The sequence below is a fragment of the Calypte anna genome, chromosome 17 (assembly GCF_003957555.1).
Source record: "Calypte anna isolate BGI_N300 chromosome 17, bCalAnn1_v1.p, whole genome shotgun sequence".
Lineage (NCBI taxonomy): Eukaryota > Metazoa > Chordata > Aves > Apodiformes > Trochilidae > Calypte > Calypte anna.
The window spans coordinates 7,857,094-7,879,961 of record NC_044262.1 but is presented as its reverse complement, the minus strand read 5'-3'; the positions used below and the strand labels follow the sequence as shown (position 1 = coordinate 7,879,961).

Here is a 22,868-nt window from a genome sequence, read left to right as displayed (position 1 = left end):
GCTTGGTTTTTGTCTGGTTGGTTGGGTTTTTTTTTTTTTTAAAGCTGGTCCCAAGGCTAGGCAGCCCTCCTCAGGACAGCAGTAGCACTCTGACCCTTGCAGCTCTTATTTGCCAAAGGTAAAACTTATCCCACATCAGTGTTTATGGAGTTGTTACTACTCCTGGCTACCATGTGTAAGCAGCCAGCTCCCACTCTTCTCTCAAGGCTTTGCAACTTGCTCTTAACCAGTCGTGGGAAATCACTTGGTAAAACCTCCAGGCAGAACTCCACAAATTATCATGTGGCTCCTTTTCTGTCCAGCAAATGTCCCCTAGCAGCCATGGCACATTTCCCCAGTGGGAAACAAACACAGCTCTGACCTCTTTCCATCTTAAGGAACAGTTCTGGGCTCTAGAAGTGCCTCACAGACTCCTCTTAGGAGCAGCCTGTGGAGTTTTGATCACTTAAGGTCATTGTCAAGGTCAAACACAAGGAGTTAAAGCACAAATACCATCACTGCCAGGAATTCCTGCCTAACCTGGGGTAGTGCTCACATTCCTCTTCCACCAGGGTAATGAGATGCTTTTCCCAAGCAACAAAGCTCTGGCTGCAGGCAAGCAGAAGCACCTGCTTGGCAGCTTTTGCTTGGCAGCTGCTGTGGTGGATAGAAAACAGCCCCAAGGAACAAGCCCCCTCTGCAGTCACACCATAACCAGAGAAGGGACAGAGCCAACACCACAAGCCACAGTAGTTTATCTAGATACAGGTACTTTATTTACAAATATTTAGATTAATAGCATTGTTACATCAAATGAGGAGTACAGCAGTCTGAACAGATCCTTTCTGTGACAGAAACAATAAGACCTACTGTAACTTACTCTGGGAGTACAGGTATTGCACCTCAACAAGCTGTAGTCATTAGAACATCTACTTCATGTCAGCAGCAGGTCGTGGTCCCTGGGCAAACCCTTTGTGGTGCAGCCTTGGTTTGAGCAGGATGCATTAGCTGTAGATCTTGAACATACCCATCTACTTAGTTAAAAAAAGGACTAACCAGACAAAACAAAGGGACAGTGCACAAGTTACCCAAATCCTATTGTCTGCACATTCCAGTTTTGGCTTTTATTTAACATTGACTGTACAATACTGTGGTACCACTGTTAACTTACAAGTCTGAACGTTGAAGTTTTAGTGTCTAGAGAGGGATTTTAAGACTACTTTGTACTTTGAACACCACAGTAAGATTAAAGTCAGACTTTTGATGATGGTTAAGCCCTTGCCCCCTTCCATTTTTAAGCCCCACATGATGTTTTTCCAAGTGCAGAGCCAAAGGCTCCAGCCTGACAGCACAGCAAACCTCACGTGAAGCTCTGTAACATCCACAGATCACCACTTGAAATCTGTGTCACCCCATGAAGGATGTTCTAAAAGTCTTGATCAAAAAGGCCAAGCCTTCAAAAGAAACCCTCACACAGGACTGTTAAAAAATACAACAGTAGTTAAAAATCCCTAGAGAGCACACACCTTGTTCCAGCTGTCCAGTTCAGCCTCTGACCATTCAAAAAGTTAAAGGTATAAAAGCAGAAGATGTGCAGGAGAACCAGCCTTTGGGTAGGGTGCAAGGCAGGTGATGAAGCCCAATAATGCAAAATGCTTACAGAAGAGAAAAGCAGGTTAGAGCACACTGCTGATTGCACAGAACAGGATTAATCCAACAGCATCAGTAAACCACAGTGCAAAGATGAGAGACAGATTCCACTAGTGTTCAACTTCTGCATCAGGACCAGAGCTCCCCAGCACAATGGCCACTGGCAACACCAAGGAGTTAAAGCCTAAGGGAGTGGCAGCCACACCAATTTCTGTGCTAAGGGGGCAAGGTGGGCACATGTAGGTCAGACTGTACAAATTCTTATATACTGTGCTAATGCCAGTAATCATTTTTCTTCATTAAAATCATATACACAGGATGTATTTAACTGTTAAGCTCAGTTCCTTCAAATTTTATACATATTTACGTTCTGTTAACAAATGGAAAGGATAAAAGTGGCAAAAAAAATGGTGTAAAGCTATGAGCACAAGAATGAATGGATTGTTTTCCTGTGCAAGTTGTACACTCCTGTGCCAGCCCCATCCCCCCCGGCCCCCAACACACACCACAGGGAATCCTTTCAACAACAGCACATCCTTACAGAGCCCCTCACTACCATCCAAAGTCATTTCACAGCAAAAAAACTTATCCTTTACTAGGGACAGCTCTAAACAGTTAGAGGTGGGGAAGAAAGGCCAAAGAACCATAAAATGAAACCGTACAAGACAAAGCCCTGCAAAAAGTGTAAAATCATGAGTCCAGCATCAGTGCTCAGTTTAAATTATGTATCCGTGGACACTATCACAAGGACAATCAAGGAAAAAAAAAAAAAAACTTCTAGATTTACCATGCAGGAGAGGTTTTATTACTCTACTTGCCTTTGATAACCTGATTACATCTAAAGTTGTTTAGCAGTTTAGTACTGTGTTAAACTTGTCTCAGAGTTTTAATTAAACCCAATAAGATGTACAGAAGACAGGGAAGCAGTCAAAAGCACCACTTCCACCAGACAGAGGTGAAGGGTCAGAAATGGAGCCACGGGACAGAGGTCACTAGCAGCCACAGCCTTCTCTCTGGGGCTGGGGTTCACTGGTTAGTCTCCCCCCCTGCGGAGCTGATGGTTTGTGCTGTACACCTGATTCTGCAGCGTTCAGATCCAGGCTTCCATCTTGGATATTCTGGTAGATTTTCTTGGCAGCCTCCAGGAATGCATCCTCAACGTTCTCTCCGCTACGAAGAGAGCAGCGGGAGTTACTTGGGTTACACTTGAGCAAAGCAAGGGAGGCAGCTGGGATGTGACAGGGTCACCAAGGAGGAGTAGTTGCCACCCTGCCCTCTCACATGCAAGAGGAGCTCTCAGTACTTAAAGCAGACACACCAAAAATTGATAAAATCTCCTTGGGACAGCCCTCTCTAGCCAAAATACCCAGCAGCAAAACCAAGCTAAGGTGCTGAGCCACACACACAGAGCCATTCTGAAAGAGGCTTCAAGATGGGGGAGCCACTGCTTATCAAAACCTTTTCTTTAAAAAAATTCCACAGTGACAGATGCCAATGGGAACCAGAGCCACTGAAGATCTGATCCCCTGCCTTCTGACAGGCTTCCCAGCCAGCCACAGGTAGAGTGGTGATTAATCTCAGTGACAAAGGGACTGGCTGGTCACTACTCAACTTGCTCACAGCTCAAAACATCCAAGGGAAGTAACATCTCACTAGGAATTACTCCTACCCCCGCGTGCATGTTTTGTATGTAAATGATGTCTTAAAACCCAATCAGTCCACTTGGCTTCAAGAAGTCTTTGTCTGAAATACAGTGAGAAGCCTTAAAGTTACCTTCAAGTCCAAACTGATGTTACTGAAACTCCTATACGTACCTTGCCCTCAAAGGGAACTCAAAAATGTTTCTCTTTTACAGCTGTAAACTACAATACCTGAGCCCTAGATAGCTGTACTTATAGTCACAACCAATACTCCATTTAAACATATCACATCTGAATCACCACTCCAGACAAAAGTAACTTACGTTTTTGCACTTGCTTCAAGGAACAATAAACCTGTTCAGAAACAGAAGTTTAACAGTCAATGCATAATACACTTCAGGTAGCACCAACTAAGTCACATTATGACCTCCAGATTACATACAAGAGGCCATTCTAGTACTAAACAGTGTTTTATGAATAAGTTAAAGTATCAACACACAAGCTGACCTCTAGAACCAAGCACAGTGAAGAGTTAAGCCACACTACCCAAGGCACAGCAGAAGTCTGTACATATAATTACAGTACTTAGGAGGTCTAAGCTCACAGCTATCAGTGCTGAGGATTCACTTTAGCATCACTATCTTGTAGGAAATAAGAGCTCAAGAGAAAAAACACACCATTTTCTTCAGCAAATTGTTTGGCTTCTTCATATGTAACATCCCTCTGTGCTTCCAGATCTGCTTTGTTTCCTATGAGGATTATCACCTAGTTCAGAGGAGAGAAAATTAGTCTAGGGAAAGGCTTACCAGCTTTTTCACTACTACCTTCATCATTAATAGGGCAAAAAGCAAAAAAGAAAATATTCAGAATAGTTTAGCTGCAAAAGCCAGGCATCTTCAGGAGAATACTGCTCTAGCAAAGTCCCCTCTTTGAAGCCAGAAGCAGCATCTCCAGCTCTCCCCTTCAAATGCTTTAGGCTGTTCTCATGAGATGAGGTCCTGAGAAAGCAGTAGTCCTACTCTTTATTCAGCAGGGTTGCATTCTGAACCACTTGTATTTGTTTAATCATTTGCTAATCATGACAGAACCTTTAAGTTTTTTCATCACAACAGAGCTGTCCCATGAGCTTGGTGCTAAAGTACTTCGGGGCATTCAGAAAAAGACTGGAGGACAATTCTGTGGTATGGTCAAAGAGAAAGAGAAGAATCTTCTTCCTCCAGCCTTCCAAAAGGCCTGGTCAGCCTTTGCTGAAGATCCAATTTATATTCCAATCTAAGATGAGATAACATTCACCTCTTTACTACCACAAAGAAAGAAGTATTAACAGAAATTGTTTGTCCAATTAATCACAATTTTGCCATCTGAAAACAGACCCCTGAAAAGCAAGTAGCACAAGACTTTGAGAAGAAACAACTGCTCTCTTAACTTGGAGCTAAAAACACAGGCAGCTTATTTAAGAGAACATTACTACCACAGCAGATGCTTTGGCCTAAGTCTTCCACCTCTTGCTTACAGATAAGCAATCTTGCTTTCAAGCTAAGTGAAGTCCAACTTACAGTATTTGGATTGGTGAGGTTCCTTGCATCTGTCAGCCAGCTGCTTAAGTGATTATATGTACTTCTTCTGCAAAGAATTAAGTGAGCACAGTTTTAGCTACAGGATTTTTTAAAATGCACAACTGCCAACAGCACAGTCAGCATCCATTAAACACCCCAACAGCTCTCAGCCCTGTTCTTCAAGAACAAATCTCAGGACAGATAAAGCAGCAGCATCTTATTTGGACTCAGACCAAGGTTTCAGTAAGTCAACTGTAGACCCACAGAGCAACTCTCAGACCAGAGGTGGGAAAGAGAGCAATTCACACTTCTAGCATGTGGCAGCTTTGCTGCCTTCACAAGGACAATATTTATATTGTTTAGAACACATTGGAAGATTTCCTGTGGAATACTCCTGCAGAACACTGTACAGCAGAACTGCACTTTGGTAACAAACAGTGCATAAGATTATTTATGCTTTACTGCTTAACATTTAAGCAAACAAGAGATACACACACAAATGGGGAAAAAAAAAAAAGAAAAGAGAGGTGCATAAAGAGTATCAACAACAGCCCCACCCAGAAGAGGATGGGAGACTTTTGAAAGCCTAAGTATGTCACACTGCACATCCAATTATTATTTTAGCAGCATCTTTAGTTTTCAGCTATAAAATGAAGTAGGATAGCTTCTCTGTAGTCTGATTTGGTTATAGGACTAGGTGTGAAGAGGCCCAGAAGTCAGACTTCCCCAATGCTCTCTCATCTCTAGAGTCTTGTAAGCACATTTCCAAAGCCCATTGCAACAGAGGTAATACTCTGTCCTGGGCCTGCTTTCTGCCAGGTGAGCAGCAGTATCCACAGTCTGGCAGGAACAGAAAAAATCCATGCACCAAAGAGCAGATTTTAAAGACAAAGCCAGTTCCTTAAACAACTTAACAAAGGCAGTCATGGCCTGAAACTGTAAGATTGTCAGGTCTGTCAGCAGTGAAGTTTTCCAAGGAAAGCATCTCACATAATTCCCCATGTTTCATTTTCAGCTCTTTAAAAACTTAAAAGTATTTAGACAAAGTGTGGTAAGCTTCAAACAACAGGATACAAATCCACCCAGAGACTTTTAAATCTCAATTCAAGGGGACAGACAGGACAGTAGGTGTACAGCTGTGGCATCCAAAGAACCTTGTCAAGCACCCAGAGCTGCCACCCCAGATGCACCTTACCTGGTAATGTCATAGACCATGAGAGCTCCTGCTGCTCCTCTGTAGTAGCTTCGTGTGACAGCCCTGAATCTCTCCTGTCCTGCTGTATCCCAAATCTGTAGTTTAATTTTTTGGCCACTAACTTCAATTATTCTTGTGCCAAATTCAACACCAATTGTGTGGGGACAGTCCGCCATAACTGCCATGAAAAACAAGAGCCAAGATCAGACCTTTCTAGTACCAGGTTTCCTCACTACAGAGATGCTACTATCACCAGTTTACAGTTACCTTAGTTACATTTGCAATCTCTCAGAAATCACTGTTACAGCTACAGTACCAGATGGTATCACTTAACTAGAAATGAAATAATGTATTTCCTAAACTGCTGTGAGTTTTAAAAACAGTTATAAAATTCCTTGCCTTCTCGGCTGCATGTACACTGCTGCTGTTTGGTCACATGTATCAGAAGGCAGCAAGGCAGTGGAGAGTCTCAGTCTATCCTTGCAGAAATGGTTAACTATTTTAATGCAGTAGGAAAAGATAATTTTTAGGGAATTGCCAAGAAACAATTAAAGTCTGTAACACAAATACCCAGGTTGTTTCAGACAGGGTTAACAGCATGACTGTCCACAGGAAAAAAAGCCAGTTCCATAGGTAGCTATCAACACAGCAAAACCAAAAAGGCATCCTTCTAGTTACAATATGCTCATCTTCAAGAAAGGTCAAGAAAACAGAAAGGATGAGTATCTACTCAAGGCATCTACAGTTAGTGACAGTCTTGTAGTCAAGGGTTTGGCATGTTAGTTTGCTTGGTTGTGTTGCTTCAGCTTAAGAGACAAAGACAGACATCCTCAGCAAGAATTTGACCAAATGCAAGGTAGTATTTAAACTGGCTGATACTGGATTGCAGTTAAAAGCAAGTTAAGCAGTTAAAAAATGCTGTTTCTACAGAAATATTTCAAACTGTAGCTCCTACCCACTTACTGACCCATCTCAAGAAGCACACAGTAAAGACCAACTTTGTACTGGTAAATACCTACAGACTTATCCACTGAGTGTGAGCTTCATGGGAAGTTTTAAGAGCTCCCATCACCTGCAAACTCCAATGCAACACATGGTATTTCAAGGAACTGGAGCCAAATCTCAATTAGTCATGAGAGCATACATGAAAAAACCATTGTAGTGTAGATAGACCACAGTAATGTTTAACAACATCACAGGGGGCAGTCCAAGTGTCATCAGTCACCACAGCTACAGGGGATGACACTGCTACTTAGGTCTGCAAACAGGGAATCAAGGAAAAATGAATTTCTTTATTTTTAAAGTCCTTAAGAGTTCTAAAAAACTCCAGCTCCTTGGGGTGAAGCTGCACCAATATAGAAAACATGCAGACTGCAGACAAGAAATATCACTTTCTTGTGTTTTTAAATTCCCTGGAAAAGCTGTAAAAACAGACCCAGTCTTTCCACTCATCATAGGTAGGATGGACTGAACCTGCAGGTTTGCCATTACTAGAGCAACAGTTTATTTCTATAACTGCAGGAGTCACAACAAAAATCTGGCCAAGTATAATACAAACATACAGATTAAGACACAAATACCACACTCATGCAAGATGGATGCAAGAAGGCAGGAAAAAGGGATGAAGCACAGCAGTTGCAGTTAGAATATTATGAATTGCAATACTCACACTTCTTTTCTGTGAATTGATGAAGCAAACAGGACTTTCCTACACCCATGTCCCCTGTTACAAAAAGAATAGTTAAGGCTGACACCACACTGTTGTTGCAAGAAGCACATTTTCTTCATTCCACACAACAAACAGTAGTGAGACAGGCAGACAGTCCATCCTCAGCTCTAGTGGGTTACATTCTCTGCCCCTGGCTACAGTTCTTAAATTTATCAACTTTTGCACTATGGCTTTGGTAGCAGGTACAGGGTTGCAAGCAATGGTAGAACAGGAAATTCAGATGACAAGTTAATCTGCATTGCTGATTTTAAAGCTGCATTTCATAAGGTTATGAGAAGTAAATCTGTAAAAAACAGAAATGTAAACGACACTTTTTGAGCTCCTGTCTTACTTGCAGTTATCAAAAACACTGGTAACCAAACAGAACACACCAAGTGTGTTCACTTCCACTGATCACTTACACAATGCCAGTAGTGAGAAATAACAAGGTTTTTTTAGGACCCAAATTTTCCACAGGCTGAGGCTGTCACAGCAGTCTGACTTCCAAACTATTACAATAAGATTGCAGATCACTTACACCTACACAAGATCATTAAGAATTAAGACCAGTTCTTCCAGGATAGTAATAAATGCAATCAAGTCCTTGACTCTAACCAGTCAAGGGAGCTGCAGCTAAACACATTTAAACACAGAAAATATAGCCTGACAAAGCTTAGTAAGCCCCTCTAGAACACTGGATTCCAGTCAGCACTTCTGTCTCCAACACAGATTCTCAATACAGACCCTGGTACTTGTCCCCAGTCCCAGCTCACCTCCCACCAACCACTCAGCTCAATTTCTATGGCACACAAGAGCATTTGCCTTTCTATGGACAGTTGCTAAGAGCAAGCCTGGTGATTTCTGAGGGACAAGTTAACTCCTGAATCACTACGGCAACTATATAGCAAGTAGCACACAACACAAGCCAACAACAGCAGAGCCACAGGGTTTGTAGGAAGCTGTCAGGCACATCCACATTGACACAAATACTTACCAATAATGATGTACTTAAAGATGTAGGAATAGTTGTAAGGTGCAGTTGCCATTGTGGCACTAAAACAAAAAAAGAGAGCACATCAGAACTACTTATTCACCAAAATCAAATTAAGTAATCCAATTTCATTATACAAACCAATAGAAATCCCTTCCCCTTCCTTTCTCATCCAACTGTTCTTTCATTCCCAGTTGAAGTTTGGGTGTACTTCCCCAGTCACTGAATTAGCATCAAAAGACATTCAGCAAAACTGTCATAGCATTTGCTCTGAACCCCTCTCAGTAGAAACATACTCTGCATATTATTGATACTAATTCAATTTTATGAAGCAAGACAAAGCTGGTGAAAAGCTCTAGGACTTTTTTTTCTATGAGCAGAGTCACTGAGTGGACCAGTACACCCTAACCAAACAGCTGACATGTGAACTGAAAAGAAAATGTGACTCAAAAAAAAAGGAAAATCTGAAGAGGTTTAACAAAACCAACAGTTTGGAACTATTACCTCACACTTTTGAGACTTGCAAAAGGAGCAAAGGGCACAACACAGCTTGCACCAAAGAGCTAAGAATTATTTAAAAGAATGCTGTGGTAGCCTTAACTGGGATCTGGACTGCAACAAGTCCATGTCAGAAAAGTGGTACAAGCCACAAATCAGATGTTCAGGAAGTCAGTTAACATCTCTGTGGCTTTGTCAGCACAGCAGCACTAACAGCAAGGCTTTGCAGTTTCTCTTTTTTAAGTGACAGTCAAAATTAGACTGGGATATGTCCAATATTCCAGAGACTTCATGTGCTTTCCTATATGGAGGAGGAATCAGAACTAGCTTCAAGTGTGTAAACCTGCAAGGAGTAACAGCTGACTTACTAACACAGCAGTTAACTCGAATTACAAGTCTATAGGAGCAGACTGCTTCTGTCCCAGGTTTGAAGTTAAACTGGATACAGCGTGGTCAGTTAAGCAAGTGGAGAGTTTCCACTGGGAATTCAGCACTTCCTTTACCTGCTCCTGCATGGTAGAGACAGCCACTAGAAAAATACAGTGCTTTTTATCAAGAACATTGCTTTAGCCTACCAAGATTTTTCATTCAGTCATATGTCATCCACATGATAAATGAAACCAGTACTATAAATAAAAACACAGGAAAGATCAATCCTGCAACTTTAAAAAAAAAACAATGTATTGTTTCCTCAACCACAATTAATCCCCAACAGTGAACTGCAGTCATAAGGAAGGTGATTGACAACAAATCTCATTCACAGCACACAGCCACCACTGCACACAGCAGAGGTTTAAAGCAAATGCTCTTATCTAGACCTTGGAGGGGACAACTCCCAGGGGCAGTTGAGAAGGGTTCACTGTGTGCCAGTCACTGCTCTGCACCTCACCCTTCCTTCACCACTGGCCCATGATACAGAACCTCTTAAGTCCACCTATCCCAAGCAGAATGCAGCATCTGCCATCAAGTCCTGTTCTAATAAACCAAGTTAAACCCCAGATAGTAAACAAAAGACAATTTTGGACAGTAATTCTTGTATGTGTTGGCAAGACAGAATTCCACACCAAGTGCTGCACAGGTTCCCAGAACAGTCACCTCAGAGGAAACTCTTGTGCCACAGTAGAGGCAAATTCACACAGCCATCCCACACCACCTTTGCCCTGGCAACCAACAGGTCAGTGGGCAGACCACTTCTTATGGCTGTTCAGGGGAAAAATTCACTGTGGAAACCTGCAATACTTCAAATGTTCTGAATACATCTTCACACAGTATGTTTTTCCTCCTCTCCAGCATGTCCCAAGAGCAGTCACATTTAAGCAGAGCATCTTCTGATCCAATCCACTTGTTCTTCCAGGACACTTAGCTCTAAGTAAAGCTGGGAGTCCACTCATGGCTCAATTCAGTTTGATAGCAGATGAGTTTAAACAGGGGGATTGTGTAGCATGTAAGTGGAATTTAAAAAGAGGCTTGAAAAGGCCAATTTATATGTGGATATATATCCTTCAGAAGGATAGCATGAACTGTACTATTTTCCAGAGAAAACAGGTGGGTGCTACATCACAATAGAAAAAGAAAAGCAAGATGCCAAGTGCACTAGGATACATTTAGGCTGAAAGCTCTACAGAGTGTTGTATCTAGTAACTTGCACTCAAAAAAAAACCAAACAAAAAACCCCACAAACTCCACTATAGAGAATCACTTGTGGCTATGAACTCTGCCTGCACAAACCTAGGTGACCCTCTCCTAAGGAATGCTAAGTACTCAACACTCAAGGGTGTTCCACATTTCTGAGTGAGAACACTTCTTACTAGCCAAGCCTCTAAGCAGCATCACTGAATAGTGAGGAAATTGTATTATTTTTTTTTTTCTGAAGAATGGACCAACTGGGAACTGTGTGCAGCTGTATCACAAACTGAATTTCAAACAAGCCTCTGAAGTGGAGTCCTTACTGCTAAATATACATCTCTGCTTGACAGACTGTTTTTGCTTGCTAAGATATGCCAATTTTCATTCTACTTTTCAAGTAAAGAAGTCTAACTATATTATTTCAATATAAAATAAACTGTCACTGCTTTGCAATGTATGCATCAAGATCAGATCCCACTGCAAAGTGAGAGTTAGAAAACCAAATTCTGTGCTTGGCAACGAAGTTTGTTAAGAAATGGGTGGGAAGGAAGGACTAACTAAGAGCCATGACTAGTTTCTAAAACTTCACCCTGGTTCTTACAGGGACATTAGGCTCCTACAGGAGGAAAGAGATACCACATACCCCAACGTGTACAGCCAGCCCTAGCACATGCTTTCCAAAGCATAAAGAAACAGAGTATTAATAGCAATACCAATAGAGAACTCATATGATGAGTCTAGACCTCCTCTCAAGGCCCAGAGTGTTGCTGGAGAAGGTAGAGTGCCTGGAAACATGTACTGAAAGCTTGCAGAAACAGATAATAAATTTAAACACAGTTTCTGGAATTAAAAACTCTTTGGTTTCATATTTATTCCAAGGGTCATATTACAGAAAATATTCTGAAATACTCCAATTATTACTAAAGGTCAGAAATCTTTTAAAGTAGTCATCTGTTTTCCAGAAAGAGGGAAAAAACCAATGTCAAAACCAACAAACCCCTCCAATTAAATAAACTTTTAAACATTTAAATTCCAATTGGGATAGCCAGGAATCCAGACTGTGCTCAGACCTTGCTATGAAGCTGATATTCCAGAAGGACTCTGGAAGAAGGGGAAAAAACTAAATGCAACAAACTAAACACAGAAGCCATGGTGAGAACTCAGAAAACTTAGTCTCAGCACTTACTAGAAAAGAAAGAAGGAAGTCCAGATAATAGTAGACAACAGGATTCAGTAAACACAGGAGTATATTAGCTACATGTTAATGCAAGGGGAAGCCATGTTGACAGCACCAGCTATCTGTAGAAATTCTTCCTCCACAGCCCTCTGGTTCCAGACACATGACTTTAAATTAACCTCAGTACCAGGGTTAGGGATTTTCCTCTTGGGAAAACAGGGAGGCAAGAACTGCAGGACTGAAAGAGTTGCACATAAGAATGGGCAACTTACCTTCATCCACCACTGATATTATACAGTATGACAGAAAAGTTAACTAACTATGAATTTACTGCTAACAGAAAACAGAAGTTTAGTCTGAAAGCTACCTGCCATCTCTCTATCAGGAAAGCTTGCCAACTTAAAGCAAGTCCTGGCTCCCTTTTCAGAGGTAACACTTCCCCAGAGTTTAGAGCATTACTTCAGAATGGCAGCTAGCCAGAGGATCATGCTTCCCCATACACAGAATTTTCCTATTTTCAAAGTGTGCACAATTAATTTCTGTATTACAGTTAGGATTAGAAGTCTTACAGTGACTAGTGTCACTATAATCTATACAGCAACTTTCTCCTGCAAAGTTTCTTTTTATTTATAAGAAGTTATAGATGACCTTAAAGAGATACCAGAGACACCTACATCTCCTCCTCTAATTGACAAACACTCCACAGGTATTTTGACATCTCACTGGAGCCTTATTTCAAGTATCAGCATACATCTGTACAACCCAAGATAAGGTGGTTCAGGCACACTGCCCTAACATTCTTTTATCAGAGTAACATAACTGTAAATACCATAACCACACCAGCTTTTGTGAGACACAAGCAGTTCCCTCTAGTTCCACTCAAGGACACAGTCAATTTTAATTCTTCACTAAATGTTTGCATGGAGAAATTTCATAGCTTTATGCTCAGTAAGAAGCAGGTTCTTTACCAGAACAGTAAAAAACCTGGATGCACAAGCTTTGTTGTACAGTGTGCATGGTTAATACCATCAGCTGGACAACCTAGAGAGAGATGATACCTCTGGAAACAGTTATCACCTTCAAATTCAGGGCTGCCTAATTAATACAGGTTCCCCTCAGGAAGTGCTGAGCAAGCAGCATTTTGCATTTCATCTGGCCATCCAGGTATTCTTTCAGTCACTCCTCAAGGATATGCAACATGAGAGGATCTCACAGGTGAAATCCAGTTCCTTTTATAAAAAGGTAATGCCACCACATCATCCCTTGCATACACTGAAACAACTGCTAAAGAGCTGTTACTTTCTTCATTTGGAAGAAAATATTAGTTGAGTACACAGGGAACTGCATGCAACCAGTAACTATTATTTAGAACAGCTAAATCTACACAAAATTAATAGGCAGCTATCCTCTTTCCCAGAGCATAATTTTCCTTGCATATTTACTTAGATGCTAATTAACACTGAACACTGAGAAGAGATGAATAAGGAAGGAAAGAACAGGACAAAGGTAGAATTTTTTTTAATTCATAATTGCACTATTCCCCTGATGAAGACTTCTGCCAAGCACACAAAACACAGGCTAACTGATACCTTACTTTAGAAGGCTGCTAAAATGTCTGAAATTGCTTCAGTTGTGGTCTTCTGTAAAAGTCACATCATACTGGAAGGCAATAACAGTTTTGTTATCAGTTAATGCACCCAAGCAGTGAAATCCCTAAAGTCTGTTGTCCATGACAAGTTATAAACTCTATTACAATTAAATCTCATTGTGGTCCTATGACTTCCATAAATCAAGGACATTTATGTCGTCCTTATCATACAAACATTTTGGCCCTCTTTAAGCTGATGGCCCCACAGTCTCCCTGTTTATTTCTGTAGCCTTGTCTTTCTAAAGCTCTTCCCTAAGACTGATCCCTGAGGATTTTTATTAGCAGCCTGCCAGCAGCCCAATACTTCCACATCCAGCATTCTGTTGCTGGCCAGTTTCTTACTCATTCTTCAGCCCCCCTAGAGTCATCCTCTCTAGCTTTCCCCATTTGGACTTCATTAAAGCATCTGATTAGCACAAGACAGCAAATTTGGCTGAACTGATCTTTGATCACACAGCTGCCCAGCAAGCTCCTTCTGATCTGCTGTCAAAAATCACTTTTCATTTCCTTATTATTTCCACATCCAGTTATTCCAATTCTAAAAGCACACCAGGGCTGAATGCTGGTGGGCTCAGACTAAGAAGCTTCAGCTGTGCAGAGCCCTGGTTTAAGCTGTTCTTGAAGAAATGCATTTGCTGTATTTTTTAATAATGCAAAACACCTAAACTCAGCCTGAAATACTCAGCAAGTATTTCAGAAGACCTCACAGGCCTTCACTTCTCTTCCTATACAAGAACTCTGACTTTATTTATATTTTTACACCAAGGTTATCTTCACTTTATGATTTTCCTCAGCAATTATCCAGTCATATGCATGCTGCAGGTTATCCTTTCAGTGGTTTCAGATCCTGCTCCATTCAGTTCCTCCATTTTGTTTCAGAAACTTTCTGCATTTATATGCCCACACCTCATTTCTTACTAACCACACCCCAGCACCATAGCTCAATTAAATACTGCATGCCTGCCCTCACCAGTAAGAGCACTTTCTCCACTACCCATTTTCTCAGCCATAGTTCTATATCCATCTGTCTTATCTTTTTTTTATCCTATTTCCCCTTCCTATAAAACAGTCTAACCTGTAGCACATGCCTGTGTTCACAGGCTAGAGAACCAAGTTTCAGAGATACCAGGGAGTTTTAGGGGCAGTACATGGAGAAACCAGGAGTATTTTGTTGTCAGTCTAACAAATCAGAAACATGGAGCTGTCTGGAGTCATCACCTTGGAAAAGACAACAAGACAAAGACATTTGAGAACAAAATTAAGTAAGGTCTGCTGGCTTTGTTCCAGAAAGAGCAAAATGAGAACCAATCATAAACAGGCTGCAATGCACAGGAGTAAGCAAGTAATTTAAAAAATCTATTTACATTTTAAATCCTTGTATCTCCAGTATAACAGGTTTGCTTTCAAACTACTGTTCTTCAGGATAACCTTTTTTTTTTTTTGCTATCCATATGATGGAAAACAGAAGCTTCTTCTTTCCACTCAGACATATGAGTGGAAAGCCCTACAGGAAGCTAGCACATTCCTTTTTAATCCATAAAAATCTGTGTGATATTAAGTCCTCCATAGTTGGAATCTTCTTCCTATTCCTGAGCAGTGCCCAAGTACAAGAGGCCCTCAATCCAAATCAATGCATCCCATACAATACCATTGGGCTAGTGGAGAAGTTAGGTTTCTACATTAAGATTTTAAATGATTCAGGATACAGACAACCAGAGTAAACCCTGCTCACAAGGGAGTTTTTTTATTTTCATGAAAAAATGTCATACAACCACACAGATCCACTCTGTTTCAGAGGCCTATAGAGCAAAGTCCTCATCAAGTAACATCCAGAGCAACAGAGCCACTGCCAGAGCCTCCAGTGCACAGACACCACTCCCTGGCTTTACTGCAAGGATAATTCAGTAAAATTTTAATTAAGGACTAACCTTAAGTGTTCTGCACACGAACAACAGATGACTAGGTGAGAGAACCGAACAACGTTTTTCTGTTTAAACCAAACAAGGATTGACATAAGAAAGCAGAGATTAAATCTAGAATACTTCTGTTGCCTTCTCGCATACAAAGTGGCATTCCCACAGCCCTCGTGAAAGGTATTTTTCTGTCGAAGTTCATGACAGCACGGGTGAATCAGAGCACAGGTAACACTGCGCATCGGCCACACACAGTATCCTACATACATGCAATAAGCACCTTACGTGCACTTACAGCCATTAGTGGGGGGCACGTATATAAATATATTCATTTATATAATTATATTTATACCGCATGTTCAGGAGCGGCAGCCGGTGCCGCGTTACCGAGGGAGGGTGCAGCGCAGGGGAGGCGGTGGCGACAAACAGTGCAGCAGCGGCCTAGCTCCAGCCAGCCAGCCTCACCCTCCTCCTTCCCAGACGGACCAGCAGCCCCCTCCCCTTCCTGTCCGCCACCCGGAGCCAAGGCAGGCAGCCCCGCCGAGCCCAGGGCCCGGCCCGCACCCCTGGAAGGAGGGCAGCGGCACACTGAGGGGAACGCGACCCCGACCAGGCCCCGGCTCCGGGCAGCAGCAGAAGGAAGTGTCGCCCCCCCAGCTGAGTGTCTGCCCGCGGCTGGCAGCGAGAGGGCAGCGCGTCCGCCCGAGCGGGACCCGCTGGGTGCCGGGTGCCGGCGCGGGGCCTGGTGCGGTAGGCCCGGCGGGGCGGAGGGGCGCCCCTCCCCGGCTCCTCCATACCTGGGCGCGGGGTGCGGGTGGCTGTGCAGCGTGGCTCTATCGGCGGCAGCCCGGTCCCCCCCCTGCGGGCACTGTAGCGCTCTACTTCGGGGCTGAGGCGAGGGCCGGGCCGGGTCTCCGCCTCTCTCCGGGGCTCCCTCAGGTTCAGCTCCGCTGACTCCACTGCGCCCCCATCACCCCCCTTATCCAAGATGGCGGCGCACCGCGCACGGGGTTTCCCCTCCCACTCTCGACGGGCGCCGGGGCTGCACAAAGGTGGGCGCGCGAGGCCGTGCCGGAGCCAATCACGGAGCCGCTGAGGGGCGGGGCGGGGAGGGGCGCGCGCCGAGGGGCGGGCGGGAAAGCGGCGGGGCGGGGGCGGCGCGCGGCCCGTGAGGCGATGGCGGCGGCGGCCCCGGGGGGGGGTGAGGGGGAAACGCCTCAGCGCTGAGAGAAACCGCGGCGGTACCGACCGCACCGGGAGGAACAGGGCAGAGACAAACACGGCAGAAAAACGCCCTGCCCCTTGACCCGCCGTGTGCCGGCTGCGGAGTTACCTCAGCGGCTGCCAGCCGGTTGTTAAAATTACTTTCCGGTTTCTAATTTTAGATAACGTGCAGCACCGAGAATAGCAATAGAGTTAAAAACAAAGTCTTCGAGGTGCTTCACACGCTAGCTACAAGCAGTATGTCCGTGTTTCGGCCCTGCCTCAGGCTCCCTCAGGGCCTGGAAAAGGAAACCTGTGGTGCTTGCTGAGGTGCGGTGGTTCCTCCCGGGTGGTTCCAGCAGGAGCCTGGCAGGGCACAGGTACACAGGACAGGTAAGCTCCAGGACAGCCCAATATGCAACAAGAGAGCTCTCTTCCCAGTTTTCAGTAGAATCAGTACCATACCTCCTTTTTTTCCACAATGTCTTGTGAAAACGCTCTAAGCAATTCGTTAATTTTTAGCTTTGGTTGGGTTTTAATAGGCTTTTTAAACACTTGTGGCAAGTGATGCTAAAGAGGCAAGAAACTGCAGGAACCTAACAGCTTCTGGGATTAATGTAGGTGAAAAAAATGTCATAAAAGTAACATTATAAAAGACTCTGTGTATCTTCTGCTCAATAAATTTACCCACATTCTCAGCTCAATATACAAACTCCTTATATGAGCCCAGAAATTACAGAAACAATTGAGTTCAGCTAATGAAAATTAAGACATCTGGCATTCCAGGTTAGTATTCATATTTTCAGTTTTACACTGTTTAACCAATCCTTTAATATAGTTTTTTTGGGAAGCTTTAGGGCCTACAAACCTGTCAAAGGTAGTTACAGCTTTATTTAAGAGAAATTACCACAAGAGCTGCTAGAGGGCAGCCACAGAATGCCTTTTCAGGGGATGATTTATGGTTTTGAGAAGGAACAGGATGGTTCTTCATCTCTAAGGCCCCAAAGGCAAAAAACTTCAATTAAAGCAAGTGGAGGGATTCTTTATATTTTAGAATTGAGAGTTGATTAGGGCTTGAGCGTGGGTGAAAAGCATTAATGGTTCTTGCTGCCCAAATACATACTAGACTTTTAATCTAAAAAGTGTGATTTCCTCTCCTAACAGACTGCTAGAGGACAATAAGGATTTAATTTCAGTCCCACACATTACAGAAAGCAGCAAATTCTGTTGTGTACCAGTATCCAAGGTTCAAACTGCCCGTTGCCATCAAGCAGCACACCACTGATGTTAACAGACCCATGGAAATCTCTTTACAAAATGGGCATTTTCCATCTCCATTACTATGACACAAGTAATAATTCCATTTACTCAGTGTAGTAATGGGGAATCCTCTGCTTTCTGCAGTGAGTGCTCCCCATGAATCACACACCCCTAATTATTACTCAGCTCCTACCAGGGAGGCACAGGATGCTGCACTCCACGTCATCCAGGCAGACACCTCTTACACAAGGTGAAAAACACAGATAGAAAACAGCTTATGGGATTTTTTTTGTTTTGTTTGTTTGTTTGTTTGTTTTACACCTACATAATAAATAAATAAATCTCCAGGTTAAAAAGAAAAAGAAGACTTTCTACAAAGATATAAAATATGCAAGAAATCCACAACAGTTTTACAATGACTGTCAGTTACTGTCAGGGTTCTAACTTTCAAGTATGTAGCACCACATAACTGAACCATTTTCAAGTTTTGCAATACCTTATATGGAGTGACTTTTACTACAAAAATAGGTCAAAACAAGCCAGTAAGAATGATTTCCACAAGAGGGAGTCTTTAAATGAAAAATTATCTGACTATTTTGACCCAGTTACAGTTTAGCTTACTGCCTTTAGAGAAATACAGTTCCTTTAAGCATCTGGTGTTTCCCCAGTTATTATTCTATTAACACAGACACTACAGTTTTTGTGTGCTAGGTTTTAAAATTCAAAATTGTGAAAATATTATGCAAAAATCTATAGAGTGCTTTTCTATTTATGGTTCAGTCCTGCTAGTTAGTCAAATGGTGTTAGCTTCCCTGTTTTTACCAGATGAACTCATGACAGGTAATCACCACCATTAGTGGTGATCCCCTGGAAAGAACTACTCAACAATTCTCAAAATCACTTTAATCTGAAGCCTGGGTTGTGGAGAGCATATTTTAATCCTGAAGGAAATGAAGAGCAGTTTGAGAATATAATTACTGTCATTTCTTGTCTACAACAAAGAAAATTAGAAGCCATTACCTAGCTGTAATGTTGGTCTTTTTCATCTGAAACTCCTATTTCTGTGATATGCTCTAAAACATGATTTATATAAAACTGTCTTCATTTGTCAGATGAGGTAAAAGGCAACACAGATTTTCTTTAAAGGTTCTGATTTTGAATTGTTTATCAAACATTCCTATAAAGTTGAAAGTACACAAAAGATGCCAGCAAGACAGAAGATTGAGTAATGGCATCTACATTTCTTCTTTGGTTCTTTGATTCTTGCAAGTGCTTGAAAGCCTGCAGCAGTTTTTCAACAACAGTTATTGAGAAAAGGCTGACTTCAGCTTATTTGTTCTGAACATCTGGACAGAACCTAACAACAGTAATTAAAACCCACTAAATTGGTAACAATACCAAATTGCTAGAAATGGAATGCTGCCTATTGTCCCACCCTTCTTTGTGGATTTCTGCTAGGTCACTACAGCCTGCTCTTGAGAAGCCTTTTCTACGTGTCTCTCCCTGAAGTCTCTGTCAAGAAAGCAGCATCCAAATTTTCTGATCATGTGAGCATTGCTCTGGGATTTATTTTTACCACAAACCCAAGGAAAAGTGAAGACTCAGAGTTAATACAGTTCTTTATATCTGTTCCTAGGAGGAACTCTCAGGGACTCCTTCACAACAAGCTGTGTTAAAATACTCTAAACAAACAATTTCTTTTTGCAAGACCCTTCTGCATTTCATATCCTTCCTGTTAAAACTGTCAACACTATGCATTTTATTCCTACAGTAGGCTCCTTTCTTATTATTGTCCCAGACAATCTCTGAAAACATAATATTACTACTTATTTTTTCAAAATTCCCTGCCTTCAATATAATAAAATGTATTGGATGTACTCATGATTAATAATTTTGCCAGTAGTAGTTTATTATTATATAACTCCAAGTAAGGGCTTTCAAAACAAAGCATAATCCTCACATTCCTCTGAAGGGAAGTATTCTAATCCCCATGCCACAGATTCAGAAACTGAAGAACAGTGTGGTTGATGGCCTTGTCCTAAATCACAAATACACCAAGAAAATGGGAACAGGAGCTCCTGACTGCCTGTTCCATCCATGGCTGTGCTCCTGCTGTGGGGGAACCATCACTTTAAACATATTATTTATTTCTCAATCAACTTTCAGTTTCCTTATTCAAAACAGATTTTCACAAAGAAAACAACAACAAAAATTTAAAACCAATTTCACAAACATCTGTAACTTTGATCCCACAAGAAGCTGGAGAAGCTCCATGGTAGATGATCTTCTAATGCCCCTGAGAGGTGGTTCATTTACTCAGTTCCATTGTAGATCTCTGCACCTACAATACCTCATACCTCTAAGTGCACAAGCACAGACAGAACAGCAAGGTGCTGTTACACTAGTGAGTGCTTCTCTTTCCACTGCAACCCAGACATTTTCACACACTCATCAGCATCTGAAAATATTAGGAGATGACAACAACACAGAAATGCAGAAAAAAAGAATTGCAATCAGAGAGCAAGCAGGCCTTCCACAGTTCTGTTTCTGTGGAAAAAGCAGGGCACACTGTGGGTAGCAGACAGAATCAGCAACTTAGAGGAAAAGGAAATGGCAATTGGTCACTAGTTCCTTATTTGCAGTCACAACAGCTGCTGTGAAGTCACAGCACAGGTTCTCAATGTTGCTATCCCTAACACAGGTTTGCTTATTCTATAGGAAAAATTACTTTGTACAGTGCAGTAGAAACATAATAGAAATGATCCATAAAGGGCACCTATAGCAACACAGAAGCAGTAATTAGCAACAACTAGGAAAATCTAAGTTACCCAGCAGCAACAATGACCAAATTGTCAGTAAAAAGGTAGCTAAAGCAAGGGATGTTTGTTCAGGCTTGGTTTGTCTGTCTTCCCCTGAACCCCCACTTCTTCTGGCTTTGTGAAAATTCATGCAGGCAAGTATAGAAAGAAGAAGTGTGGGATATTTCAGGAACTATATTTTAAATATTTTTGGTGAGAGTCAATCATATAACACTGGATTGGTCTGAAATGACTAATTGGTCTTTTCTTGTGTTGTAATTTTAGTTGCTAGGTTCTTTCATATCTTCCCATTTCAGTTTTGTGGTGTCTGTAGAAATAGCCTCGTGGTCAATTGTTTTTTTCCTTCCTTCTTTATAGTTTTTTTTTTAATTTCTTTATCTGATAAAAAATAGGTAGCCCAAAGTCATGTTTTCAGAGGCACTTACACAATCTCAAAACTCCAAAATTTGAACTTACTAATAGTACAACACCATTTGGGCCAACAGTTCTTCTGGTGGAAGTAGCTGCAGATCAGCTGGAATTTCTCTGTTGAGATTGGAGGCATGGAAGGGGAGTACAAAATGGAAGTACAGCTCTTTCCCTTTCAACACTGAATTTCAAGCATGGCTCTCAAGTACCTCTAGCAGTGACTGCTTGAGGGGATCAGTGCTCAGGATGACTCCTTTTGTCCTGACTAAAGACAAAGCTGAGCTGCACTGTCTTTAATTGACTTATTTGGGCAATCACATTTAAACTGATGTCTGGTTCACTTCTCCTTTAGCTTGTTTAGTCAGGCTTGTACGTGTTATTTAGCAAGTTGCTTATATCTTAACACTAAAAAAAAAAAAAAATTGTTACAGCAATAACACTGTCTGCAACAAACCAGCATCAGCCTTTCAAGGACATGCAAGTTGTGTGGTTTTCCTGGCTGATATGACAACATACCCATAGACCAAATCTTAAAAGTGGTGAAAGAAAGCATGAGCCAATCTTCTTGCAAAAACCAACATTAGATCCATGCAGAGCTTCTCATGAGCAGAAAGCAATGACTGAAGATAATGACAAATGCCTGTGTGCACAATCTTGATCCTAGATATGGATATGGATGCAATTCCACATCCCCTGAAAAGCAACTCTCTCATCTGCTTCAGCACACCAGTCTCCCTTTTTTATATGGTCAACAACAAAATTGTAGCTGCATTTCCAGTTAAATAAGTCTGTTTTGGAAACTGGAGCCTAAAATTTCCATGGAAGCATTTCAACTATTTGGCTCCCTCAAAATAAAGAAAGAAATTAAACATAGTGTTTTGAAAAGGTCAGCTCATTTTATGTCAATCATATATGACTGATAGTTAAAGAGTTTTTGTTTAGCTGTGTAGTGTAATGATTCTATTATAATTTATTATATTATCTATGTAATATAGATATAAAACAAAAGGATAAAAGCAATCTTCTTCAGTTACACTGCTGACAGATGAGACATATTGATCATTAACCATGTCATTGTTACATTTCCATGCAATTCCAGCAGCAGCTGAAGGCATTGTTGATGGCATAGAAACTTCTTGTAATAACCCATGCCAGGCTGGCACTGTCTCGGTACAATGCTTCTCTCAAGAACACAAGACAGTTCTCTGATTACATGATGTATAGAGGAAGAAAAACAACAGCAGTCTGTGGCCTGCCAGCCTCTCTTGAAGTTACCACAACTCACTTGTACAATGTAGGAGAAACTACATAAAAAAACACAAGTAGAAAGTGTGTTTTTTCCTGAATAATGTTGAAAATATATTACTAGCTCTCTGATGCATTACTGCATACAATGTTTCACAGAAAATGGTTCATACTAAGCTGATTTTAAACATCATGTTTCTAGAGCTTCAAACACAACCATGGGAGGAATGAATCATGTGTACCAAGCAGATGAGCCAGAAAGTCCATGTCTTCACATGTCTACTGTTACAACTCCACTGCCAACAGACTTTGTAAGTTTAACATTGTTAAATTTCTTAGGAGCCTAAATGGA

General features: G+C 41.8%; 1 protein-coding gene and 1 long non-coding RNA gene across 3 annotated transcripts; one reads left to right on the top strand and one right to left on the bottom strand.

Annotated features, from left to right (window-relative positions):
• Positions 1-732: 732 nt before the first annotated feature.
• RAB14 (RAB14, member RAS oncogene family) lies at positions 733-16,578 on the bottom strand. 2 transcript variants are annotated; one of them, XM_030461199.1, is made up of 8 exons: positions 16,441-16,578; positions 8,723-8,781; positions 7,690-7,743; positions 6,021-6,198; positions 4,826-4,892; positions 3,947-4,034; positions 3,593-3,623; positions 733-2,799 (listed from the first exon to the last, which is right to left on the bottom strand). In XM_030461199.1, exons 2-8 carry the CDS (start codon positions 8,772-8,774, stop codon positions 2,622-2,624), a joined length of 648 nt encoding a protein of 215 aa, XP_030317059.1. In that variant the 5' UTR covers positions 8,775-8,781; positions 16,441-16,578; the 3' UTR covers positions 733-2,621. The 2 variants fall into 2 exon arrangements, with proteins under 2 accessions (XP_030317059.1, XP_030317058.1); XM_030461198.1 differs by having other exon boundaries at positions 16,379-16,574.
• On the top strand, positions 16,545-22,819 carry LOC115599258. The gene is made up of 3 exons (XR_003988256.1): positions 16,545-16,633; positions 16,967-17,177; positions 22,719-22,819. It is a non-coding gene; the product is annotated as an uncharacterized LOC115599258 (long non-coding RNA).
• Positions 22,820-22,868: the final 49 nt, after the last annotated feature.